Source organism: Tenrec ecaudatus, chromosome 13 (assembly GCF_050624435.1).
Source record: "Tenrec ecaudatus isolate mTenEca1 chromosome 13, mTenEca1.hap1, whole genome shotgun sequence".
Lineage (NCBI taxonomy): Eukaryota > Metazoa > Chordata > Mammalia > Afrosoricida > Tenrecidae > Tenrec > Tenrec ecaudatus.
Window position 1 is genome coordinate 7884950 of NC_134542.1, and position 25923 is coordinate 7910872.

The following is a 25923-nucleotide window of genomic DNA, read 5'->3' on the forward strand; positions in this document are numbered from 1 at the left end:
CCTGAGAAGCTCAGTGAGCTGGTGACCGGCTATGGCTTATGTGTCCCGTGGATGAGAACGTGAGCCTGAGGCCTCTGCTGGTAGTCATGAGGCACGAGTGCTGCAGCCCCCACACACTGACTGAGTTTCTTCCCTCTAGCCACAGCCCCAAGAAAAGTCAGAGTACTCACCGCAACATGGAGCAGGCGTCGAATTGCTTTGTTGTTCCCTGAGCCACAGTACGCCATGGCTACGGTATACATTCCAGACCGCCGAAGAATTGGGTCCTAGGACAGAATTCAGTATGAAACATCACTTATCATTTCAAACATCAACTCGTGCAGGCATAGCCAGGAAAGTTCATTTTAGGTAGGAAAGGATAAATTCAAGAACTATTTTGTGGTTAGTAGAAAGGTACTTTAAACAAATGGGGAAGTATAAGATTCAAAGATAGGAGGAAATAACTGCTCTCAGTATCCTTATACAACACGATTGTCTTGCTCACCCTTTTTAGGCAGCATAAATTCAAGGTAATACCAATAGCCACTGATCTATGACAATCAATTTCAATTTGCCAACAAAGAAACTGACTTATGCCATATTTAACCCACGTTTTCCTTTTCACTCACTTCTTGGACACTAGCCCTGGGCAGGAAATATATAATCTGAAAATGCCCCAAAATAACTAGTAAGTTTAGTTAGAAATAATAGCGATGGTTTTTTCTTATTCCCCGATTGTAGACGACAATTATCACCCTTGACTACCTACTATACAAATTGATCACTGAGAATACAAACTAAAAACAAAAATGCAGAATAATAATGAAAAGAAAAGAAATGGAGAATAAAACCTCAACAAACTATGCATGGAGACAGGCATTGTTTTTAGCTTACAGAGGGAAAAACAAGAAAAAGCAAAAAAACACAAGCAATGAAGTTAACTTTATTACTTATTAAATGATTTCAAAATCATTCCAAAATTTTAATTCTAAAAGAAAGATATGTAACTTTCTAAAGAATTTTTCTGGACGGGCTTTGTTTGAAGGGGGAATCGTAGACCTGCAATCTTGGCTAAATTCAAAGTCCTCAAATCCCTTTCACCTCTTCTAATCAGCGTATTTCTTTCCGATATTCTATGAGACTGAGAATCTGGTGAGCCGTTTTATTAACAAATGTACACATACATTCTGATGGAAGCAAAGCTCATGCACTGAAGGTAAGTAAGTCTCTCTGTAAGCTTGAACAAGTGGAGGGCAAGGGAGCACAAGGGAGGATGAGTACGGTGTGATCTCACCTTATCACGACAGAGAGATTCAATGAGAGCGTCAGCCTCTTCCATCCTCCCGTACATCACCAACGCAATGCCAACTGCCAGACCACGCAGAATCTTCTCATGCTGAGTTTCTTGTGCGTAGCCTACCATGTCCTCAATAGCCTGGGCATTTTTAGAACCCAACATAACGAGACCTAGGGCTAGACCAGCTGCTTCTCCTAGCAAATAAAGATGAAACCATAAAGAGTAAGAGTCAAGTCAACAAAACACATGCTATTAGGAATACTATCAATAACCTGAACTATCAAAATAGTCACTCCCTTGAGATAGTCAACAAATCAGATGCAAAGCACAATGTGTGCAAAGCACATCTATACATTTATAGTTTCTTCCATTTTAAACTCTGGCAGAATGTATTGATAAATCTTACAGCGATTTCAAAAGGGATGTTATAATAATATTTTATCTCTACTGCTGAGGAATAGACATTCCTATGATACAAGCACACATCACATTCTTACAAGTCTGCTATACAGAGAGAATGCACCATTTTTGAAGTCTACAAATCATAAAAAATGTTTTTCAAAAGATTTTGACCACTAGGGCAAAATACACTCCTTCCAGTAGAGAAATCCATTAGATTTTTAAGTGGCTAGAAAATCCAGGAAGAAAGCAAATATTATAGTTAGATTAGTCACACCAAGAACTTGTCTTTAGAAAAACTGCTTACCTGTCACAGCATCATCCTGATACAGGTTTGTCTTTAGCAAATCATACACATCTTGGCGCGCGGTCCCCATGGCAGCCAAACCAAGACCCAGACTGCCACCATGTCGAACAATCTAGGGAAACAGTATCGGCTCTATTGACCGGTGATCTACGTACAGTCCAAGCTCATACACCAATTTCAAATAAAGAGTTTGATATTAAATATGTAGAGGATGAATCAGGGAAAATGAAAAGGAGTCCTGTGGTAACTTGGGCACTTTTCGTTTCAACAGAAGGTACTTGCTGATGTGAAATAGTGACTTGAAAAGTGAACAGGTGAAAAAAGAAAATGAAAAAATAAGGTATATAAAGAAAAGCAAAAACAAAGACAAGAGGAATAAGGTGTAACACTTTTTCAGTAAGTTTGCCTGAGAAGAGGAATGAGATTGGACAACTAATGGGAGATGCAAGTAAGTTTGGTATGTGTAGGCTCACTGGCAGAACAAGAGGCAGGGCAGAAGGAGAGATTGAGGAGGCACAGAGAGATACCTAACAGAGCATAACTGTGAGAAAGTGGAAGAAAGTGAGGTCAAGAGCACAAAGTTGATCTTCAGTTTAAAGAAGGCATTTTAGAGGTTATCTGTGATTTTTTTGGAAAAAATTGTTTTGAGGTTTACTGGATAAAATACATAGTATAGGCTCATGAATAGACTGAACATGAAGTGCACATGGCTTTTTTAGAAAACAAATTCATTTAAACTACATTAGAGACAAAATGAAAATGTACTGTAAGGGGTTGGTATTTTAGAAGAATAAACTAGAGTTAGACTGAAATTTAAGTGTAACTTAAATTTCTCCTAAAATGTGATTATAAACAAAGAGTACATGCACTGAACATGGGTTTCTAAACAAACATAATCTCTCTTTTTTAAAAATCTGAATTCCAATCCTATGATAAACCGATGATGAAGATGCTAGGTGAGGAGGAGGAAAGATTTCTAAAATGTATATGCTTGATACAAATGTAAGCATTTAATAGAAACAATTACAATAGCAGATAGTTTGCCCATTGGCTAGAGTGTTAGTGGAACTGTCATTTAAAACACTCACACTATGCCCTGCAACCTAAGCTAGGGCGCCTGGGTGTTCAATCTCTGGAGTTTGATTCTTCAGTCAGACGGCAGGGCTCTAAGCAACTGCTCCATGAGCAGTCTAGTCTAGCCGGATTTGTAAGGTAGAATTGGGATCATGATAATTAGGGGGGGGGGGGGGTAGCATTTAAAAACTAGAGGATATGTGGCATGCAAAGATGTATGCAAATAACTATCAAATTGGTGGGCAGGGAGGGGTTTGCTATTGATAGAGACCATCAGAAAGACAAGTTTCTCTCATTCACCTCGTGATTTTCTTGAGAGCCTAAGGTTCACTCTTAACTTAAAAATGAAAATCTACAATCCCAGTACAAGGATCTTAAATGAACGTCCAACCGAAAACAAAATTCTCATTTCTCAAATCCTATGTAGGCTCCTTAGGCCTTCATTGGATAGGGTTAAATTGACAGGGTTGGAAGTCACTTACACGTTAGCATTCCAAGACTCTAAAGGAGCCCTGGGGCTGCCGTGGTAAGAGCCAGGATGCTAACCAGAGGTGGTCAGTTTGACCTCTCCAGTCACTCTGCAAGAGGACCTTATCAGAGAGAATAGCACAGAGGGCTTACAGGCTTGTCTGAAAGTAAGCAGCCATCTAAGTGAGTCTCACCTAGGTCCACACAGAAGTCTCTGTGACCCGTGCGTTCCAAGCACTAAAACCCAAATCCAAAGGAGGTAACAGTATCGGAGCTTCAATTCTCAACACCTGGTTTTCAGAAGGCTGTGGGCTCCCACATGGATTAGGTCTCCAGTGACCCTCAGACCAGAGTCCCGAGAAGTGAATAGTCTCACTAGCAGAGCATTTTAAAGTCCACTATGGATAACGGAGTTGTTAAAATGTAACACTTCATTTGATCTCCCTTTTGACCCATTTTACCCTTCTTTTACAGCTTGCAGTACTTTCTGCTTTCTTTTCAATTGAGGTTTTGATTTTGTTAATTGTGCTTCCTGTTTTTGTTTTGTATTATTTTCTGTATTTGAAATCCAAAATAGGTAAATCTACAGAGAAGTAACTGGATTGCTAATTACCTGTGGGCTACAGGCATGACAGGAGAGGTTGTGGCGAAAGGCGGAGCTAACAACAGTGAGGCTGAGCACATGTTCTGAAATTGTGGTGAAGAACAATTAAACGGTATGACATGTGAATCACGTGCTAATCAAATGAGAGCCTCAGCAACACGATGGGCTTTTCTACTCTATCCTAACGGGGCAGTGTGAGGTCACATCTACTGGACAGCAACATGGTCTGTTTCTTTAATATTGGAAAATAATATATGTCTTAAAAATGTCTGGCACTATGTTTTCATAGGTTTTAAGAGACTAAAAAGCACATTTTTAGTTACAGAAGAGTATGATTTAAAGAGTATTATTTAAAGTATTCCAAACCCTACAAAATTTCTACTCACTATGATGATTGGGCAAGTAATACTTTCCTGGACCTTTAAAATAATAGAAATTGAGTTTTTTTCATGGCAAACTTACGTCATTGCTGGCATTCTTAAGCTGGTTAAGCAGATAGTCGATTATGTCACCGCCATGATTGGCATGTATGAGACCCAATGCATAGAGGCCTCCACCCTCCTGATAGGCTGAGCCTGGAGAAGTGTCCTTCGGAAGGTATGTTGCCATGAGCTGTAATGCTTCCTTCTCATGACCCTGCGAATTTGAGCCAAACAGGTGTGTCAGTAAGACAGGTGAGGAAAAGAGAAACAATAGTTCCTCTGATTTACTGTGCTACAGAAGGCTCACTTCCTGAAAGAGGAGTATGAATGTTACCCCTCTCCTAGCTTACCAAACACTCCCAGTCTTTAAGAGACCCCACGACACTATCATTAGAAAATATCAGTAATGCTTCTTCTTCAATCTTTTTTCTTGCTTTATAACATTTTTCTAGTTTCATCCTAGACTATGCAAATAATGTATTTCAATTCATTCTTTGAAAAATGGCTTAGAAAGTCACCCTGGGAAAAATTTTTTATTAGAAACACAAAAAGAAGTGTATTTTATCTTTTGTCATAAGATGATTAACCTAATCTACCAAATTTAATTGCCAGTGAATTTTAATAAACCTTTATTATTTCTTGGTACTGAGCTTTATTTATTTTGTTGTTGCTGTGGAGACTACATAGTACAAGATATGCCAGGCCCACAGCGTCTACGTCTGTAATTTAGGAACACTGATCACATTGACTTGTGTAACCATTCTCACCCTCCAAGGTTCCCATCTAATCTTACACGTTGCTGCAAGCAGCTTGTTCTTAAGAGCACAATGCTCAAGGTCACTAGTCAAGCTAAACTAGTATTCAGTTTTAAGAGGGCTTCAGGGAACATCTTTGGTTCAGTTTAAAGATTACGGGGCAATAGTTTCTGGGGTTCACCCTCCATGGTTCTAATAAAGACTGGAGTCTCGAGGAATGTGAAAACTCTGTTGTTTCCTTTAATATTCCCTAATCCCAGGAAAATTGCTTCTGTTACTGTCTATTCGCATTGATTAGTATGTATTACCTTATGAATTACACCTAAGCTGGCCGTAGCAGTAAATTTTGCCCAGTTAGTGGCTCTGGCCAACCATTCCAAGTTATCTCTGAAAGAAGAGAAACAAATGAAAAGGCTTTTACTTTCAGATCCTAAGCATTAAAATTTTATCTTAACCATTTGAAATAATTTCACTTTATAGATTTAAGTTACTGGCGGTTCTATTTTATACCCTGAATTAGGCTTAATATTTTAAAATATTTTAAAAACATATGGTAGATAATTGCACTTTGAACTAAAGGAAAACCATATTAAAATGTCAGATCTTAATAAATTTCCTTCAAAAGTCTTTAATCAAGCCAACTAAATGTTTGCTTTTTTTACTTTTAAAGAGTAGACATATGCAAAGGAAAACAACAAAAATACAATTTTAAGAAGCAGGACTCCCCACACCTATATAACAATTCTGGCACAATCTGTTTAAGATTATTTTAAGTCAAAGTGGAAATCTCTAAGCATATTTACCTAAGAAACTGGTCACTGGTGGTCCCACAATGCATAAAGGAGTTGGCTATGACAGTTGCAGTGTGACAGACTGAGTTCCGTACTGCATCCTACAAATACAAACAGATTCACATCACTATTAAGTACCCACATCCGTGAACGTGAACTTGTGCGGGGCGCGCGCACACGCACACACGAGAAACATGAATAAACTGAACATACATTTAAAATATAGATCTTAGATATTTCTTTATACAGATCAGATATTTACAAAAAGCAGCAAGTCAAGTAGCTCTGTTTGTAGTCCCAACTGGAGGTCAACAGGAACTGGTGTTGGGGGTCTGTTCTGTGGGTTCTTAATAGTTTAATTTTGCACTTCCCTTCTCATAAGCAAGCCTCCGTCCCAAAGCATCCAAGGTAACCTGAGGGCAATGTCACACCTCTTCTAACATGGAAGCTCTGCAGCCAAAGTAATTTTACCTTTAATGAGGTTATTTTATAAAGAAAAGGATCCAAATAATTGGCAAATGTGAAAATTAGTGTTTAATCTTTTTCCCATTTATAAAAATTTCATTAAAAACCACAAGGAAGAAACACACTAGCCTGTGTGACCACGAGGTGTCGAAGGGATCAGGTATCAGGCATCAAGAAACAAAAAATCCCATCATTGTGAATGAGGGGGAGTGCAGAGTGGAGAGCCAAAGCCCATCTGTGGGCAACTGGACATTCCCTTAGGGAAGGGTCTCGGGGAGGAGATGAGCCAGTCAGGGTGCAGGGTAGCAATGATGAAAAATACAACTTCCTCTAGTTCTTAAATGCTTCCTCCCCCCCCCCACTATCATGATCCCAATTCTACCTTACAAATCCGGCTAAACCAGAGCATGTACACTGGTACAGATAGGAATTGGAAACACAGGGAATCCAGGGCAGATGATCCCTTCAAGACCAGTGGTGTGAGTGGCCATAATGGGAGGGTAGAGGGATGGTGGGTTGGAAATGGGGAACCGATTCCAAGAATCTACAGGTGACCTCTTCCCTGGGGGACAGACAACAGAAAAGTGGGTGAAAGGAGACACTGGACAGTGTCTAAGATATGACAATAATAATAATTTATAAATTATCAAGGGTTTATGAGGGAGTGGGAAGTGGGGCGGGAGGGGGAAAAATCAGGAGCTGTTATCAGGGGCTCAAGTAGAAAGCAAATGTTTTGAGAATGATGATGGCAACAAATGTGCTTGACACAATGGATGGATATTTGTATTGTGATATGAGTTGTATGAGCCCCCAATTAAATGACAAACAAACAAACAACTCTCAAGCAGCATTACTATACATGCAGCCTCAGAGACATCAAGATCAATAGGTAGAGACCAGTTTATAATGACAAAAGGCTATAATCTACTTTGGTGAGCAGTGACTAGGTTTATCACCCTGAGACCTAAAGAACTAGATGGTGCCCAGGTCAACATGACCAACAGCTCTGAAAAAGATCAGATTAGAGGGACCTGGATAGAATGGGAGAAAATGCATAACGAAACTTAAAACCAAGAAAGAACAGGTTTACTGCTTAGATAGAGACTGGGGGAACCTCTGAGACTAGGACCTTGGTCAACCTTCAGTTCTGGGTCTAGACTCGACCTCATGTTAGGATAGCAACCATTCATGATAAAAAGGCAGCATTTATTCAAGGACAAAGTACCAAGAGTTGGAAAGGCAGAGGAAGAGAAACAGGAAACAGAGGAAATGAGGTAATTAATTGCACCCTGAAGGGACTGCAATGGATGAGGTGAAATAAAATGTATGTATGAATCACTGAAAGTAAAATTGTCTGCTCTGTAAACTATTTTTTTTTTTTGGTGACCCAAATGGGTTTTTATTAAGGAGAGAAGGTGATAGAGAAGAGAAAGAGAAGAGAGGAGAAGAGAAAGAGGGGAGAGAGGGGGGAGGGGGGAAAGAAAGGATTGAGAGAGAGAGAGACCACAGCAAAAGAGCGCTCTGTAAACTTTACCTAAATCACACACACAAAATTTTTTTACATAGCTTCTCTAACAGCTGTTTAGTAATGAATTATTATAGATATATAAGGTATCATTATATTATAGTTAATAGAATATTAAATATTTTTAAAGGACAGAAGTTGAAGAAAATATTAAGCAAATAAGAGCTTTTCAGTATTATATATATTTAATATAAAATATTTTGAGCCACACATTATCCCTAAATATTATTATTAACAATTATTAGGATCATTATCTCAACCTTAAATTAACAAGGGTTTCACTAAAGAAGTTTACAATTCATAGGGAAAAACAGACAAACAACCTATACTATTATATCCTGACTGTACCTCACCTGTTACATATATTTGTATACAAATATGCACACACAATTTTAAAAGACAAAAGGTAAAAATAATGCACTACGTGTCCCAATAAAACACTAACATGAAAACAGGTGTTCAGACTTGGAGTCTTGCAACAAAGTTCACTTCAAACAATAACACACACACCAAAAAAGAAAAAAACAAGTGTTCAATGCTAATTCCCATTCTTATTTTAACAAGTTTAAGAATGTCATCATTTCCTTAATTACAAATGAACATAACAGTATTCAATAAGAAGTAAATGATTATACATTTGAAATATAAAAATAAGGGAATTCCACTATAGAAAAATTTCCTACCTTTGTATTTTTTAGAATCATGAGGTCTGTATTATTGTTTCGTATTAAAAACTGCAGATGTAACTCAATAGCCATTTCACCACTTAAAATTTTAATCATTTTCAAAGTCTGGTCCTTAGGCTCTGGGCTCTGGCAAAGCAAACAAGCAAAAAAGGAACTAAAATTGAAATATTACTGAATTCTACAACTTCAAAATTAAGCCATCTTTATTTCAATAGCCCTAAACCAGGGAAATTCACACAGGTTATACTAAAGTACAGTTTACAAAGGAAACTCAAATTTTAATAGCAGAACTTAACAGTAGGTCAAACATCAGGGCCCTAAAAATCATGTGTCATTTGAGAGGACAAATAATTTCTTTCTTTCTTAGAGGTCGCTGAGCTGAGACAGATGTCAGGTATCACTGTTACTGCTGGGAGCCCCTGACTGGTTCTAGCCCATCAGAATCCTCGCACAACAGAATGAAGCACTGCCTGGGTCTGCCCCATCTTCTCACTGCAGCCACAGTTGCAGTCTCTCTTGTTGAAAGAATGCAATTCATTTCAAACTGCCTTCCAATGTAACAACCCTTTTCACATATTTGCTTACATCATGAAGATTAAAGACAACTAATTTGTCACCAGAAATAAATAATGATTTTTTTCATAAGTCACAAATTTTTATCATGCAGTGACAGGTAATTTAGAGTTCAGTTTTCAGAAGGATCTGATGATTTGATTTCTTCTACATTAGGTGTGGGTTTTAAAAAAAACAATTGTTAAAGGTTTACTTTGCACAAGATAGAACTCTGTATAAAATGACTCTTTTTAACGTAACCTTTCAGAAAGGCAGGCATGTACTGCTTCCACAAGCCCCACTACGCTGTGAGACTTGAGGAGCACACTCACCGCTTCTGGTGTCCTTCCTGCAGGCGCACTGCCCGTCTCTTCTTCTGTTCCCATCGTCTCACTAAAACGACGAGAACCAAGTCACTAATCCGACACAGGCTTTCCTGAATAAACGCTCAAGTGATCCAACTGACATCACAGATCTGAACCATGTACAAAGTAATTATGTGCAAGGCGAGAGTTTAGTTGCTTCACGAGTGAAAAATAGAAAAGATCCTAGGAAGGCAACCTCAGTGATTAAATCCCCCCTACACACACACATACACACACACACACACACACACACACACACACACACACACACTCCTCATGAAAACAAAGTAAATAACATAGCCAAATTCATGGATAACAAGCCAAGTGACACATATCCCAAACACTCCAATCAGAAGAGGATATTTCAGAAAGGGGTAAACTTAGAAAGACTCAAGTCAGGAAAACTAAGTCCCACATATACAATATTATTGTAAGAAAAATAAAATTTCAAAATGAGTTAAAGTACTATCCAATGACGTAAGATATAAAAAGAATGTCATACACCAGAATAAGAAAAAAGTACATAAAGTTTATGGAAAAATAAGAAATTAAAGAGGAAAAAATTTTCAGAAATAAAGGTAACTCTGAAGCGAAAGCACAACCTGTAATACCTACAGAAAAACAGAATGTTAACAAGGAAGGCGACTTTAAAAATCAAACATAAAAAAGGAAATGTCTCCCCCTAAGATCTAGGACAAGGTAAAGATGTACACACATCACTTCTAGTCAGTAACATATTGGGAATCCTAGCCAATACAGTAAAAAACGTACAAAAATTAGGGAAGAAATACAATTCACATATAACATGATTTCTAGTTAGACAATACTAAATACTGTATATGCACGAGTATAAGCCAACCTGAATATCAGCCAACGCACCTAATTTTACCACAAAAATTGCATAAAACATGTGAAAAACTTGGCTTATACATGAGTACACATGGGAATTTACCAAAAAAAATCAATATATCTATGATTTAGCAGTTACAAAATTCAATGTTAATACATAAAAATCAACTGCATCTCTGTATAGCAACAATTTGAAATTGAAAACCTTAAATACTACTTTCAGTAGCATTAAAACATGAACCACTTAGAAATATATTTAAGGAAAGTTGTGCAAAGTGTCTGCATAAAATATGTAAAACACAACTGAAAGTATTACAGAAAATCAAAGTAAAAAGAGAAATAGACCAAGTTTATTGGAATACTCAACCGGGTCAGAATTTCATTAAAGAGATATAAAACAATTCAAAATCCCCACAGATTTTGGAACTGCGAAAGACCTAGTCCAGAACAAAATTGTGAGTTTCACATTCCTTGCCTTGAAAACATAGCAATAAAGATAGTGTGGTATTAGTGTATGTGTGTGGGGTGTGGGTTGGGGGGGGCATAAATAAAATAGAGCCATGGAAAAGAATGAAGCCACCAAAACATAAACATAGTAAACGGCTTTTTCCCCAAAGAACTATTAAATTGTATAAGTGAAATATATACTGATAAGTTTTAAAAAACTAACCCCCACCCCAAATAAATAAAGTGCGTCAGAGATATACACATTAAAAATAATGAGTGTGAAGCGATGAGAATGTTTTACTTTCCTCGATATATCCAACCAAATAGGTAAAGGCTAACCCACGAATCCCACTGGAGACGTTTAGTTCACTTGCCTAGAGAGAGAGCACATGTGCTGTGAGGGAAGGCTCTCCCTTACAGACAATACTTGCTGTCCTTCCAAAAGGATCCATTTCTTTACTTTGTCCTTACTGTACCGATACAGTGCAAAACAGGACAGCCTAATGAGATTTATCTAAGCTACGACAGCTGAAAGTTTATATGAATTATTCTGAGATTGCTCTATGACTCTTGCATCTATCCCACGGGAATAGAAAGACTGCTGGGTAATTTCTGATACAGATGAAATACTATACCTGTCTTTCTCTGATCCCGGAACAGTACCAGTATTGGTGGATCCAGGCACAGATGCAATAGGTGTGCCAACAGTGCGAAGATTCTGGATTACAGATGATAAAAACTGCTGGCTAGCACTTTCGTACAAATCAAAACAAATCTGATAGGCCATCAGGAGGTTGTCTTCCTTTACCAGTTTCTCTAAGATATCACTTACAGCCTGAGGGTCATCTAAGAAAATTAAGCACTGAAACGAACACAAAAAGAAAATTACACAATAAATGAAAACTGCCGATAAGGTACTCAAGAGATTAAAAAATATCAACAATACAAGGAACTCTAAAATATAAGCACAAGCCAATGGGGTCAACTAGGACCTACTTCTGATCCTGGTACTAGACAAAGTTTTCCTTAAAATGGCAATTGCCTTTCCTAACCAAATTGATACAAATGATAGAGCCCAAGTTCCTAATATTCTATCTGCTAAGTAGCAGTGTTCCATTTGGTGTGTTGAGCAATCATGATTTCTCTCAGTATCATCCACAATTTATATCTAAGTGTTCCTAAAAATGCATGTTCTGCTTCGACGTATCCTGAAAACAACAAAGGTAACAATTTCAAGGTGTTCTCTTAAAAACATAAATTTTCATATTGTGGGAATCATACATTCATTCAACATCCATTGTAAAGTACTGGCACTAAAATGATCATGTTTAAAGCATTTTCCCCAGTACTCTTAGGGTATGCTACATTTTAATAAAGCTATCCGGGAAAGTTAGGTATTTGCTTTTAATAACTCATTAAAAATTTTCTTTTTCTCTTAGTAGGAATTCAATTTTAAAATAAACAAATTGAGGCCATGTATTATAAAGTAGGAACAGGACATCGGCCAAGGACTATGGCACAAACAAGACACAAGAAAACTTACAACACAGAGAAACGTTAAATGGAAGGACATAAAGAATTGCCACTGCTTGGCTCCAGGTAACAGCTCCACAGGTGGAGGAAAGGAGTAGGAAAAAATGTTTTCAACGTACACTCCTTGGTACTTTTTTGAATTTTGAATCATGTGACTAAGAACTTTTAAGATACAAAAAATGGTCATTTTAAAATGACACAAAATGAAGAGATACAGTTGCTAGAAGAGATCTATTGCCTCTGGGGAGTAAAGCTGAAATGTGAACAGGAAGGAAGAGGGCAGCAAGGCACTATTTTTTATTTAAGACTTTCATATTTCAGTATCACTTGATGGTTATATTCTACTGACTCAATGTTAAAGGTATGTATTTTTTAAAATGAGGTCACAAAGTTGTTAGCCAACAACTTAGAAATGAACAAACACCTAGATATCTACATAGAATAAAACAAAGAGTAATATAAATATGGATACATTTTTCTTCCAGCTTTTCCTGTTTCAAATTTGCTTTGAAATATATTAGTCTGAATATTTTTAAAGTATAAAGGATAGTAACACACACTACAGTGAAAAACAATGCACAATAAGATGCTACCCTCTAAGCAGGCGCCGTCAGGAGTGACCAGTCGCTGCAGAAAGACCTCATAATCAGTGAAGCAGCAGGGCAGAGACAGAGGAAGGCCCTAACAAGAAGGACGGTCACAGTGCAGATATGAGCTCAAACCTAAGAACAATTGTGAGGATGGTGCAGGACCGGACAGGGCTTCAGGACAGTGATTCAAGGTTGTTAAGTCGGGTCCCCATGGCACAATTCAATGGCACTAAATAACAGCTGTAAGCAAAACACAATCACTTTGAAGAATTCTTAAAACTTGGACATGTGTACACTTCAACTTGCTAAGCTGAAATAGAGAAATAAAAAAGAATGATGTACTTACTAAGACTATGCATCATCTTTGGGAAAAGTTCAGTGCAAGACTTAATTTTCCAGTCTACCTGAAATGTAGTTCATGTGCAAGAAAATCCATACACCAAGAGATAATGAAACATACCCACATGTTTTTGGGGTTTTTTTTGGGGTAAAGAACTAATGGTGATTTTTACACTTCAGATGAGTTTTAAAATGAAACATAAACAGCATGATAGTTGGGTTTTGTGCTTTGTTTTGATCCTTCTACCTTCTTGTTATAACTTTCCCTTTTCCTTATCTAGCTTCAAATATTTTTCAAGATTAAAAATAAAGTAACTGCACACAGCTTTTCTGAGATTCAGGGATGATGTAACAATTATGAACCACTAGAGAAGACAGGTGTAATGACTATAGAGTGGATAGTGTAGTGTGGGGGTGATTGCTAGTTTCTGCCACACTAGTCGTCAACGCATGGCAAGTCTACACACAGCAGAATAAAATGCTGTCCAGTCTTATGCCATCCCCATGATCACTGGCAGACTGGAATACTGTAATCGACAGAGTTTTGACTGGCTGATTGTCAGAAGCAGACGGTCAAGCTTTATTCTAGAAGCTCTGCTGAGACCTTTTCAGCATCATGGCAGTACATAAGCCATGAAGAGGTGGGTGGTTCTGCACTTAAGGTATATTGCCTGCAAATGGAAGTAGGTCTCCTGCGTGGAAGCAGGAATTCCACCAGTGAGCCACCACTGCCCTCTAGTGTACATTAGTGGAAATAGTTCCCTTACCTGACAGACATTGATGAAATCAGGTTTCTCCAAATTCATATAAATCTTAACTAGAACTCTTAGCACTTTATTCCGAAACTGTTTATTTTGCATTAGAGACATGCAGAGCTTGAGACTATATGCCAACATTCCAGGGACATCGTTCTGAAAGAAAAAGATTTAAAAACATATCATCTTGTTAGTCAAGCCTTACGTTTACTTGAAAAAGTCTATGTGCCAAGTGGCCATGTTTTACAATCGTTTCTATGAAGTGTCATTCTGTCTCTTGCTACTGGATTCGCTTATAACTTAGTGGCCAGACTCATCATTTTTCCTCAAAAAATATTTGTGGAAGGAATAAAGGCAAATTATTTTAATCCTTTTTTCATGAAGACAAAGGCCCCAAATTAAATGAGAATAGAATAAGAGTCATTTGATCATACTAGGTCATGCATTAATTTACTCTCAATAGATTCTACTTGTATTGGCTCTTAAGAAGCCCTGATGACATAGTGGTTACGTCATGGGTTGTTAACTGCAAGGTCAGCAGTTTGAAACCACCACAAAAGACAGGGCTTTCTACTCCCGGAAAGTTATTCTTGAAAACTTGCAGTGGCAGTTCTACACAGCCCGGTAGGGTCAATGAGTCAGCATCAACTTGATTGGGGGCTGGGGACACAGGTGGACAAGGCACAAAATGCCAATCTTGATGGAGTTTATAATCTGCCATGAAAACCAGACTTCAGCCATCTAGTGGTACATAATAACCGCTAGTGTGGACATTATGAAAAAGTACCAGGCTCCAGGCACCAACCGGACCTGCTTGCTGCAGTCGGGGGAGGAGGGTAAGAGTGGCAGCGACTGATGGCAGGCTCTGTAAATGAGTGGCAATTGACCTGAGCTCTGGATCATGAACAAGAATTACGCAGAATTAAGAAAGAGTAATTTTTGACGAAATTACCCCAAAGCAATGGAGCACTGTCAGGGTGCAACAGCTTGCTTGTCGAGAGGGACGAAGGGCGAGGCCAGTGGGATGGGTCGGCGCTTTGGTTGGTGACTTATTGTTGTAATTTTTTCAGCCTGTCCCCACCCCCAATCAGAAATCTAGTTTGTAGGTTTAGTTGTACATTTAGTTATCAATACAGTCTTCTTAAAAAGGCTAGACTAACACAGCATTCCAATATAGACCCTCAAAATATCAAAGAAATGTAAGCTGGAAGCAGACATCAACGAACATTTGGCAAATGAGCACCATATATACTCGTGTATAAACCGAGTTTTTCAGCACATTTTTATGCAGTTTTTGTAGTAAAATTAGGTGCCTCGGCTGATATTCGGGTCAGCTTATACTCGAGTATACATGGTATGTTATTTTTAAGCTAGATTTTCTCTTCACTACCCATGAGATTCTTCAGCTTTAATAATTAGCTCTTCAAATTTACATCTACCTACCGACTCCAATATGGTCTTCTCAAAGACATCCAGTCGCCGGGTCTCCAGAGCAATGCCGATGGCCTGCTTGTACTTGTGATCGTCAAGGCACCGCTGGAACATTTTGTTCACTATGCCTTCCAACCTCTGGTCGATAGGTTTTCTCTCTCCTTCAGGCAAATCTGCATTTTCCACACACTGTTTGGTGTAGTGATCAATGCATTTTGCTACCGTGTAAAGAAAATAACTCTCATCACTATGAGAAAGGGGAATGCCTATCACTCATAATCAAATATAGTTATGGGATGATTATAAAGTAATAAACCAATATAAGGCACTACAATTTATAATAGTCAAATAATTAGTTTCCTCCTTAAATATACTAGAAAGCTATATACTAATTAATAATTCTCATGATGACAATATATTATTCAAAACATTGTCTTGTTACTTTATTTTGACCAAAACTACCTTGAGTAAGCTGTTGTATTAACAGTCTGCTACAAATAACTATTGGCTATTTTACTTTAAAGAACAAAGTTGGAAAAGACCTAATGCAGCAATTATGACATGGTGATACACAATACACTTCTTCCCATCACTGAAGCGATTTCCTCCTTACAAAGTTAGGGATGGTGTTAAAATCATCTTTGTAGCACAACAGTGTAAGAACCTGAAATGTGCTGCAGGTTCCAATGGTTTTTTAGACACTTTCCCGGCATTTGTAGCAAATCAGACACAACACTCATGTTCTTCAGTGAGGTGAGTGTGAGCTATTTCCCCCTGGAAACCCAGGCAATGGTGCATGTGTACAACATGGCGCTCACGTTTCACAGTGAGGCGGGGATGGAGTGGCAGGGTGAGCATGACCCTCAGGTGACATTAGTAAGGTACTATCCCCCTCAGTTATATAATCTAGAGTGCCACACCTATCGGGAGGAACTAAAGTTTGTTCACAACTCACACTACTTAGCAATCACAACTGAACTGTTCTAGAAACAATCCCAGAGGGGAATCTCTCTCAGGTGCATCCTAAAGCATAAGGAAGCTAAAGAGCCATGCAGCAGGAATGACATAAAGGCAGGTTTTGTCTTACTGTGCTTGGCTTAACTCCAACCTTCCCCCTTCAATAAAGTAATTTAAATTTTATTTTACATAAACAAATTGATATGGCAACTCTACAATAAGTCTGCTAACACCATTTGTCCAACAACATGTGCTCATTCTGTATCCGTGTCATTCTGGAACTGACCCCATAGCATCCTGGAGGCTACCTGTGCACGCGAGTTATCCTGTCTATAGCTCACTAGCCAGACTAACTCCCTTCCAAAGAAAGAAAACTAGAGTCAAGATTATTTCGTTATAAACAATTGCTCCAGTAAGTAGAAATAATCTGAACTTCCATAAAGAATTGCTAAACACATGCAAAATTTATTTCCATTAGATATTGTTAAATGTGTACCTACTAAATATACACTAAACAGGTCTATATTCTACTGTGAGTCAGAACTGACTAGTTGGCACCTAACAACAACAGGTATATACTAGGAGGAAGCAGAGAATTCGTATAAATTAGAATATACCACATTCAGGGGCCAGCCAGGTAGAATCACACAGGTCTAGGGATGGTTAATGAAAACGAAGTAGTAGTCACAGAACAATCAGAGACCTCAAACACTTCTGGTTGTACGAAATCTACAAAAGACCCCCTCTAGTTAAGAAACACGGGGGAGGGGAGAGGAGAAAGGGGGAACTTACCAGCTACACCTCCTCACTTCAAATGCTTTTTCAAACATGGCCATGTATTTAAAAAATAAAAAGGGGGGATTTAAAAAAAATCCACTGCCCTCAGATCCATACAGACCCTACAGGACAGGGTAGAACTGCTTCCTTTGGGTTTCCAAGACTCTTTATGGAAGTAGAAAGCACTGTCTTTACCCAAGGAGTGGCCGGTGGTTTCAAACTGCTGATCTTGGATTACCAGCACAACTCGTAACCACTGTACTGCCAAGGTTTCTAAAGTAAGAAAATGACGCTAAAGCAATGTTTATTAGAAGTTGTATGGTTGTGAAAAAACTGGTCCTTCTTTTAAATTGTCATTTGCCTTTCTCATCTCAGAGCCTAAAGTTTTCTTCTAGGAAAACAGTTCATTCCTTCCTCCTAGGGTAGTTGTGGAATAAACCAGGTACACTACTACCTTTCATTTTACTGTCCATAATAATTTTGACTAAATTTTACCATAGTAGTATGGTCATTAACTATCGCAAACTAGAATTCGAATGGTAGATACAGTGAAAGAACAATGATGGGGAAGTATCATTTTCTAAACGAAGTTTAAAACATGAAGTATTCTCTTAAGTCTTGAGTGTGTCAAATATATATAAATACATTAGAGCATAATAATGGTCAAGATAGCGGCATGTGTTACGCTGGCTGATTTTAAGTAATTTCTTTGGTTCGTTTTTAAATGTCCTGGGGGTGAGCTTCTCCGTTAATCACGAGTTACTCCTGTTCGCCGGGACAGAAACTACAGCTGTCCTCATGGAACGTGCACACACAGAATGCAGAGGGTTCAGAGGACACTAACTTGGTTTGGTAAAAGCTTTACATATAAAATTATTTGAACAAAAATACAGTAGTTGGTAGGCAGATAAAAAACTACATGACAGTATTGCAAAGACTATGAACTTCAATTAAAATAAAATTTGGCAACATCAGAAAAAGTGGGAAGGGGGGAGCTATATTCACTAGAGTAAGAAAGAGCCAATGAGCTAAGACGCTCCCAACAGGAAGATAATTACCTATAATTGTCTCCACGTATTCAGAGTTATCATTGACATTGAAGAGGTCACCTGCTCCAAGAGCGTAATTCAGAGACTCTTCAAAAGCCCCCAGGTGATAGAATACTTTTGACGCCACTAAGGCTGCAAACTGCCGACTCCGGAAGCCTTCATCTTCATACAAAACTTCTCTGCATGAAATTAGAATGTAGAAGGTGAGTTTAAATGGCTTTCTTTCAGACTCTCAATATGAAGTATTCAAGTAACAATTTAGCACAGTGGTTCTCAGCCTGGGTGGCGACCCCTTCAAGGGGTCACCTAAAACCATTGGAAAACACGTATTCCCGAGGGAGACACCGCTCCTCTATCCATCTCCAGGCGCATCCGCCCACAGGCAGCTACGCCCACCTACGAGGACCTGGCGTGAAGAGTTACCCATACTACAAGACAAAATTTCATTTATTTGTCATTAGAAATAAATATTTCAAAATATATAATTACATGTTTTTGGGATTAATCACTATGCTTTAATTATACTCAATTTGTAACAATGAAAATACATCCTGCCTATCAGATATTTACATTATGATTAATAACAGTAGCAAAATTATAGTTATGAAAAGTTTTATGGGGGGGGGTCACCACAACATGAGGAACTGTACTAACGGGTCATGGCATTAGGAAGGTTGAAAACCGCCAATTTAGTAGCAGAAAATGTCTAAATGAATTAATAAGCCACAAGACTCAGATCACAGGTAATTAAAGGTGATCTACCTTATTCCAGTTTACAAAAATAATTACTTACATTTTGTCTACAGACTCAGAAATTTCTGCCCAGAAGTCATTGACAACGGCATTCAATTTGTGTAGTGCAAATTCCTGTACAAAAATAAAACCCAAATTCAGTTTTGAACAGACTTTTCACAACGTTTACTTAAAAAAGAAAAGTGGGGCGGGGTGGTGGTGGATATTTCCAATCAATCAAATACTTGCCAGAGCTTTTAATCTATGACAGATATAAAAACACCAACCGGTCAATATATTTTTTTTACCATTTTCTTTCTCTTTTCGATCATAAAATATCTAATCAACATACAGGTCATTCCTTATCATAATAAATATTTCCTTCTGAAATATTAGGGGCTTCTAACAGCTCATGGGAAAATGGAACTAAAAGATAATAGAATTTTCCACACACCCTTCGAAGCTCCCTCCAGTACAAGAGCAACATACAGGAGGGTGCTAGCTTAGATTTAAAGTAATTCAGGTGTTTAGAGTTGTAAAGTTGGAAAGTAACCTTTAATATGTAACACAGAAGAAACTGTCTTTTGCACTTTCTATTGATAAACTGGAGGTCATTCACGTGCTACAGTGAGGCTGACTTGCATTATTAACCTGGCTCAGTCTGGGGAAAACCAACTGCTAATGCCAAGACACCTCTTCTGGTGCTACTATCCGAGAAAGGGGGACAGGGGAGAGGAAAGGCGGGGAGCGAGAGTCTATTCAGTGACAGGAGATATACAGCGACCACTAAATTCAAAGAGATCAGAGTATTCATACAACATATAGTGATTTTCCCCTCCAGTACATACCTTAAGCTGTGGCTCTTCTTCATCCAGGAGAGAGATAATCCCAGCTGTAAGAGAGCGGAGGCATATCACAATTATGGTTTTTATGCTCATTTACATGCAATCAGTGCTTGTTCAAAAATATATGGCGGCTTGGGAACAAATAAGAACTTCACTATGGCAATGACTTTCTCTTTAAAGCCACCAAGATTCATATTTCAGAGTTTAAGAATTAACTATATTATCAAATCCTCAACTCCACTCTCAGATTACTACCTAATTTTCAAAAGTACCTAGTTTTTAAAGTGTGGTCTCTGAGACAGTAGCATCAATATTAACTGGTAACTTAAAAATGTAACTTCTTGGCTCCACCACAGCCCTACAGCAGGGGCAGTGACTTACATAAGGTGGCGTTCCCAGGCAAAGTCTCCAGCCTGGAGTTAGAAACCACCTTTCCTTAGGCAGGGCTGGGTAAAAAGGGAGAAGACACTGATAGGGTTCACCTGTGAGCAAGGGTTCACAGGATTCATTTGATTGTCATCCTGCTGGGTATAGAAGGAGAAGCAGGAGGGGGCGGGCCGCTCACTCCCAGCAGGAGCCAGGGTTCTCTAGGAGCGGCTGCAGCAGGAGAGGAGCAGCAGAAACCAGAGGCCCAGCAGGAGACAGAGTAAGCCTGCTTACGCCTTGAGAGCAAGTTGAGCTGAATGCTTTGGGGCCGCAGACCTCTCTGGGCCCTTACTTGAGGGAGCTGAACTTGCTGGCCCACGGAAGTGGAGCTAATGGTTTCAGGCTGTGAAGGGTTGGGCATATAATTTGGGGAGTGGGCTAGTGAATCATGGGCCTTGAGCTAAATACTGTAGGGTTGAGGTTTACAGCAGAGTGGCAGGCCCTTTGAGCATTATTAGTAGCCCAGAGCTTTGTAGTATGTCTTGACGAATAACGGTATTCTGAGCATTTCTCACAGCACTGCAACTTGTTAACTTCTTTATTATTTTTTAATAGTCAATTTTTAAAAGTCAAATGCAGTAGTGTGGGGTGTAGACAAGGAGGTCGACCTGTAAATGAGCAATCGTGCTATTTCATTACTTTTGAGCCAGCCCTTAAAAAAACCTTTCATCAGAGATACCGCCTGAGTGCTGGGCAGCTACTGCACACTTTCCTAGTCACCGGCTTGGGTAATTCATGAACTGGATAATAATGAGTCATCCACGCTGGTGTCTAGAAAAGTGTGCACTGAGAGGCAGGCCTCCTGAATAGAAGCTTTAGGCTGAGAGCACCGTGTGCTGTCACACGGCCTCCCTGTGATCTTAACAGTCTACAGTCTGAGGACCACTGTTCTGATTCACTGACTCAAACAGACCAAAATGAGAAAACGTGCCACACTTTTAGAATATACATCACATTCAGTCATCAATAAGGCAAAGGATGCTGTCATAATCAAGCAGGAGAAAAACTTAGGGATTTACTTCCAAAGTGTGGCAACTTTTCAAAAACCCCACGAATCCCAAATGTCCAATCCGGAACAGATCAAAGGATGACGGGGTCCAGGCAATGTTTTATTCAGTTGTGCAATGGGTTTCCAGGACTGGGGGCCAATGCAAACGCATCTCGCAACAATGTGAACCACCACCAGGGCCCTCAGAGACCCAGAGCAGTCTTACTTGTTCTGATTTAAATTACTCAGTGTTTGAATAAGTCAGCGGTTCTCCACCTGGGGGTCAAGACCCTTTTACAGGGGTCGTCCAATTCCTAACAGTAGCAAAATGACAGTGATGAAGTAGCAACGAAAGTCATGTTATGCTTGGGGTCCCCCCTCCAAGAGGAGCTGTATGAAAGGGCTGCGGCGTGAGGACGGCTGAGCCCCGCTGCTCTAGGTGTTCACCACCAACCCGGGACAGGAGAGAAGACTAGCTTCTCAAAAGTACAGACCTGGAAACAGCAGAGGTTAAAGAATTCTGGGAGGAAAAGATACAGGAAATGGCTGTGTTTAGGCCATAAAGGAAATCAAATTCTCTCTCATGTGTTTCTCTCATAGGTCTTTCTGGAACGCTGAGTAGAAAGTGGGGTTTGATGAAGATACCAAGGCAATTTCTAATATAGATTTGCTGAATCTTTCCCATAATCTTTAGAGAAAAGGACGCAAAACTTGACCAGTGGAAGTATGCTATGGTGCTGAGGCATGCTCCTGTCCTCAGCACAGTTACAAAGTGCCAGGGGTTAGTCTTGGCTGGTAAGTCTAGAGCAGAGCTGCCGAGTTGACAGCATGGCGACATAAAGACTCAACTTCGGGAATGGATCACAACGATCGACATATCGCCCCCTCCCTGGGGGAAGGACAACAGAAAAGTGGGTAAAGGGAGACACTGGTCAGTGTCAGACATTAAAAAATACCATAATAACAATTTATAAATTATCAAGGGTTTGTGAGTGAGGGGGAAAATGAGGAGCTGATACCAAGGACTCAAGTAGAAAGAAAATATTTTGAAAATTATGATGGCAACAAATGTACAAATGTGCTTGATACAATGTATGTATTGTGATAAGAGCTTTACGAGTCCCCAATAAAATTATTATTTTAAAAAAAGATTCAACTTCTTAAAAACAAACAAAAACCCTGCAAGCAGAGGTTATGGGAAAGATGCTAGACAGGATACTTAGGAGCAGAACTGATTGTGAATAGCAGCACACTTTGCCAAAGAATAAAAAAATGCTACAAATTTCCTATAATCACTTAGTGCTGTATGGGTACTGCTTTTATCAAGGTAAGTGATAGATTTTTATATAAGACCCCCAGCCACCCTACACACAACAGAAGGAAACACTGTTTGGTCCTTACAATGGTTTCTATGCCTGAGCCCACTGTTTCAGCCACTGTGACAATCCACTGTGATCTTCGTACTCAATAAACAAACTGCCTACTCCACCCTAGAACTACCACACTGCCTCTAAGCCCCTGGGGGTCAGATGGTGGGCCAACCTGAAAACCGAAAGACAGGAAACCAATTACCAAAGGTTTAGATGGGAAGCTGGTAAGTAATATTACAGTAATAAATACACACTACACTACTACCACAGCCCCTCAGTGTTCCAAGAATGGTAAAAACAAGCTTCCTGTTCAACATTTCTCTCAAGGAATACACGGTAATTGGGCAAGTAAGCCAGGCAATTTGCGGGCTTGAGAGGGTGGAGAGTTGGAGAATAAGAGGCAGCAGGTTTTAACAGGATGGTCAGGAGAGACTAACAGTGCTGTAAACTTGACAAAGAATCTAGAAAGAGGAAACAGAATGTACAAGTGGGCCTGTGGCCGACGAGAAAAGATGGCTTCAAGAAAGAGAAGCCCACTTGATGAGGATGTGGTGAACAAAGAACGTGGCAGGCGTCCATTCCATCGAGGAGCGTTTGGGCTCAGTGTCCAGATTTTCCTCTAAATATAATGGACACAAGAAGACAATTTGATTAAGTCGTTTTAAAAGAATACTCTGGACACAACAAAAAGAATGGAGTTGGAGTGTGTGGAGGTAAGGGGGAACCTCATCTGTCTTGGTCATTAACCTAGCCAAGCGATGAGGGCGGTCTGGGCTAACTTCACAGACGGGAAAGGACAGATCTGAAGTACGGGGCAAGAAGCCTGGTGCTTGCTTTGTCTTTGGAGGCGCCTTGGTGGCACAGTGGTTGGGCTGCTAACTGCAAGGGCCAGGATTTGAAAACCACCAGCCACTCTGGGAAAGAGACAAGGTTTCCTATTCCCACAGTTACAGCCTCAGAAACCCACAGGGACAGCTCTACCCTGTCCTGAGGAGTGGCTATGAGTCAGCATCGACTCAATGGTGGTGAGTTTGGTGTTTTATCTTTAGAGCTTGGACTGGAAACGCTCTTTCCTACACTGTCTCATGGAGACCAGAGATGGTTCTACCATTTCTCTGAAAGGCTGACGGTTCAAATCCACCTAATCTCCTTAGATGGCAAGGCTGGTGACCTGCTTCCAAAAATGCCATAGACCGAAACCCAATGAAGCAGCTGGGAGTCGCCACGGGTCAGTCTACTTGACTACAACAAACAGGTGTCCTCGTGGTGCAGTGGTTCGGCGCCAAGTTGCTAACCCAGAGGCAGGAGGCTCAAACCCACCAGGGGCTCCAGGGAGAAAGACAAGGGAGGCTGCCTGCTTCTATAGAGATGACTGCCTTGGGCACTCTATGGATGACCTTGTGCTACAGGGTCACTATGAGTCAGAATGAACTCAACAGCAAAGGGTTAACAACACTCAAAAAAACCGCAAACTCCTTGCAATCCAGTCGATTCCGACTCACACAGACCCTGGAGGGCAGGGTCCCTGTAGGTTTCCAGGACTGTGAGTCTTCACGGGCGTAGAAAGCCCCTTCTTCCTCCCTCAACACTATTGCCCCAAGTCCGAGGTGGCCAGCCTTCATGGAAAGCATGGCGCTGTCTCGGTGGCTCATAAAGACGTGGGGGGCTTGGGCCCCTTACCACCAATGGTGTACAGTGAGGTACTTGGGAGGGAGGCGCGGGGCGAAACAAGGCGTTCAGGGGGGTGTGGAAGCTCGGACCACCTGTCGGGGGGCGATCGCAAGGCCAGAGGTTCGAAACCAGCAGCCGCTCAGCGGGAGAAAGAGGAGGCTATCTGCTCCCATTGAGTAACGAGCTCGGAAACCCGAGGTCCGGTCGCCGAGAATCAACCGGAACACGGTGTGAAATGCCACCTCCGGGTGCCATCTGTGCTGCCCCACCGGCCTCCCCAGTGCCCTGTGTGCGTCCCCTGAACTCCGCGCAGTGCACCTCCGACCAGGCCGACCCCAACTTCACCCCGCAGCACTCGGCGCTGTGCCTTCGGCTGCCCGCCCCGGGGCCCATGTGGGCCCCGACCACCGGGGGCGGCTGGGGCCGCTCGGGGCCGAGGGCCAGAGAGTTGGAGGAGGGCGAGACCCTCTCGGGGGCGGGACGCGTCCGGGTCCCGGGCGGGGGTGTGGCTGGGGAGGCACCCCAAGGCGGTGGACGCCGCGCGCTGGCCCCGTGAGCCGGAAGAAGCTGCGGGGCCCTCCGTGAGAAACAGCCGGAGCCCCAGACCTCAGCCCCGGGTGGGCTTTGGGCAACGAGGGGCCGCGCAGGCCGGCGCTCCGCTGGGAGGTGCCCAGTCACCGGCCCTGACTCAGCTAAAAGCCGGCGCAGCGGCGCCCGCGGTTCTTCCCTCTCGCCGCCGGCTCCTGCCCGCGCTCACCGGCTGAGGTGATCATGGCTGCGCCTCGCACTCGCTCGCCGTCCCGGCAGCGCTGTGGATCTGTCAGCTCAGAACCCTTTCCCTTCGCCGCGTTAGCTCGCTCCCGGGTGAGCTGCCCAGTCAGTCGCCTTCTCAGGCCGCCGGCTCGCGTTTCTCCAGGACCCCGCCCGCCGCGGGCCTGCCCGCCGCGCTGCCTGACGCGTATTTGACCCTCGTCTGTCTCTTCCGCGCCGCCGCCGCCGCCCTGGCCCTGAAGGAAAGGTGAACAGAGAGCGCTAGCGTCTTCTTCACTTCTTCCCGAGGCCAGAGTCTGCGCTATCAGGACGCTTGTCCGCATTGCGTTAAGGCATTGCGGTAGCCACCCCTGAAGAGAAGACACGCCCCCCCCTACCGTCACCTCTCATTGCCCAGAGAAAAGGTATTGGGGGGAAGTGCAAATGGTGTGCACAGCGCCACCTGCTGCTTGGGCGGTCTCGGTACGCCTTCCCCCCACTCCGCCCAGCTACTGAGCCAGACCCTGGAAGGGAGCAAAGAAAATATTCGTAGAAAAGGCTTTTACCAACACTTTTAGCCAAGTTCGTTTTCGAAATTAATCCTCCCAACACCGGGTGTTGCATAAAGTTGAACCATGACGATTTTTATTTACTTTTTGAATAGTTAGTAGGACATGGTTCTGGCAGGTCGGTTGTAACCTCCAGAGAAGCGAGCGGGCTCTGAA

The 25923-nt window shown here is 41.1% G+C and overlaps 1 protein-coding gene across 1 annotated transcript in view; it reads right to left on the minus strand.

The window, feature by feature from the left end:
- PSMD1 (proteasome 26S subunit, non-ATPase 1) overlaps positions 1-25504 on the minus strand; it is a 94258-nt gene extending 68754 nt beyond the window's left edge. The window contains exons 1-15 of the mRNA XM_075530393.1: positions 25206-25504; positions 19997-20040; positions 19210-19283; positions 18426-18595; positions 15646-15851; positions 14215-14358; positions 11621-11847; positions 9657-9717; positions 8770-8898; positions 6109-6197; positions 5614-5692; positions 4591-4764; positions 1983-2094; positions 1274-1470; positions 171-266 (exon numbers count right to left, since the gene is read on the minus strand). Coding sequence (XP_075386508.1) covers positions 171-266; positions 1274-1470; positions 1983-2094; positions 4591-4764; positions 5614-5692; positions 6109-6197; positions 8770-8898; positions 9657-9717; positions 11621-11847; positions 14215-14358; positions 15646-15851; positions 18426-18595; positions 19210-19283; positions 19997-20040; positions 25206-25221 — 1818 coding nt within the window. The 5' untranslated portion in view covers positions 25222-25504. The remainder of the gene's footprint in view (positions 1-170; positions 267-1273; positions 1471-1982; positions 2095-4590; positions 4765-5613; positions 5693-6108; positions 6198-8769; positions 8899-9656; positions 9718-11620; positions 11848-14214; positions 14359-15645; positions 15852-18425; positions 18596-19209; positions 19284-19996; positions 20041-25205) is intronic.
- Between the last annotated feature and the right edge of the window lie 419 nt (positions 25505-25923).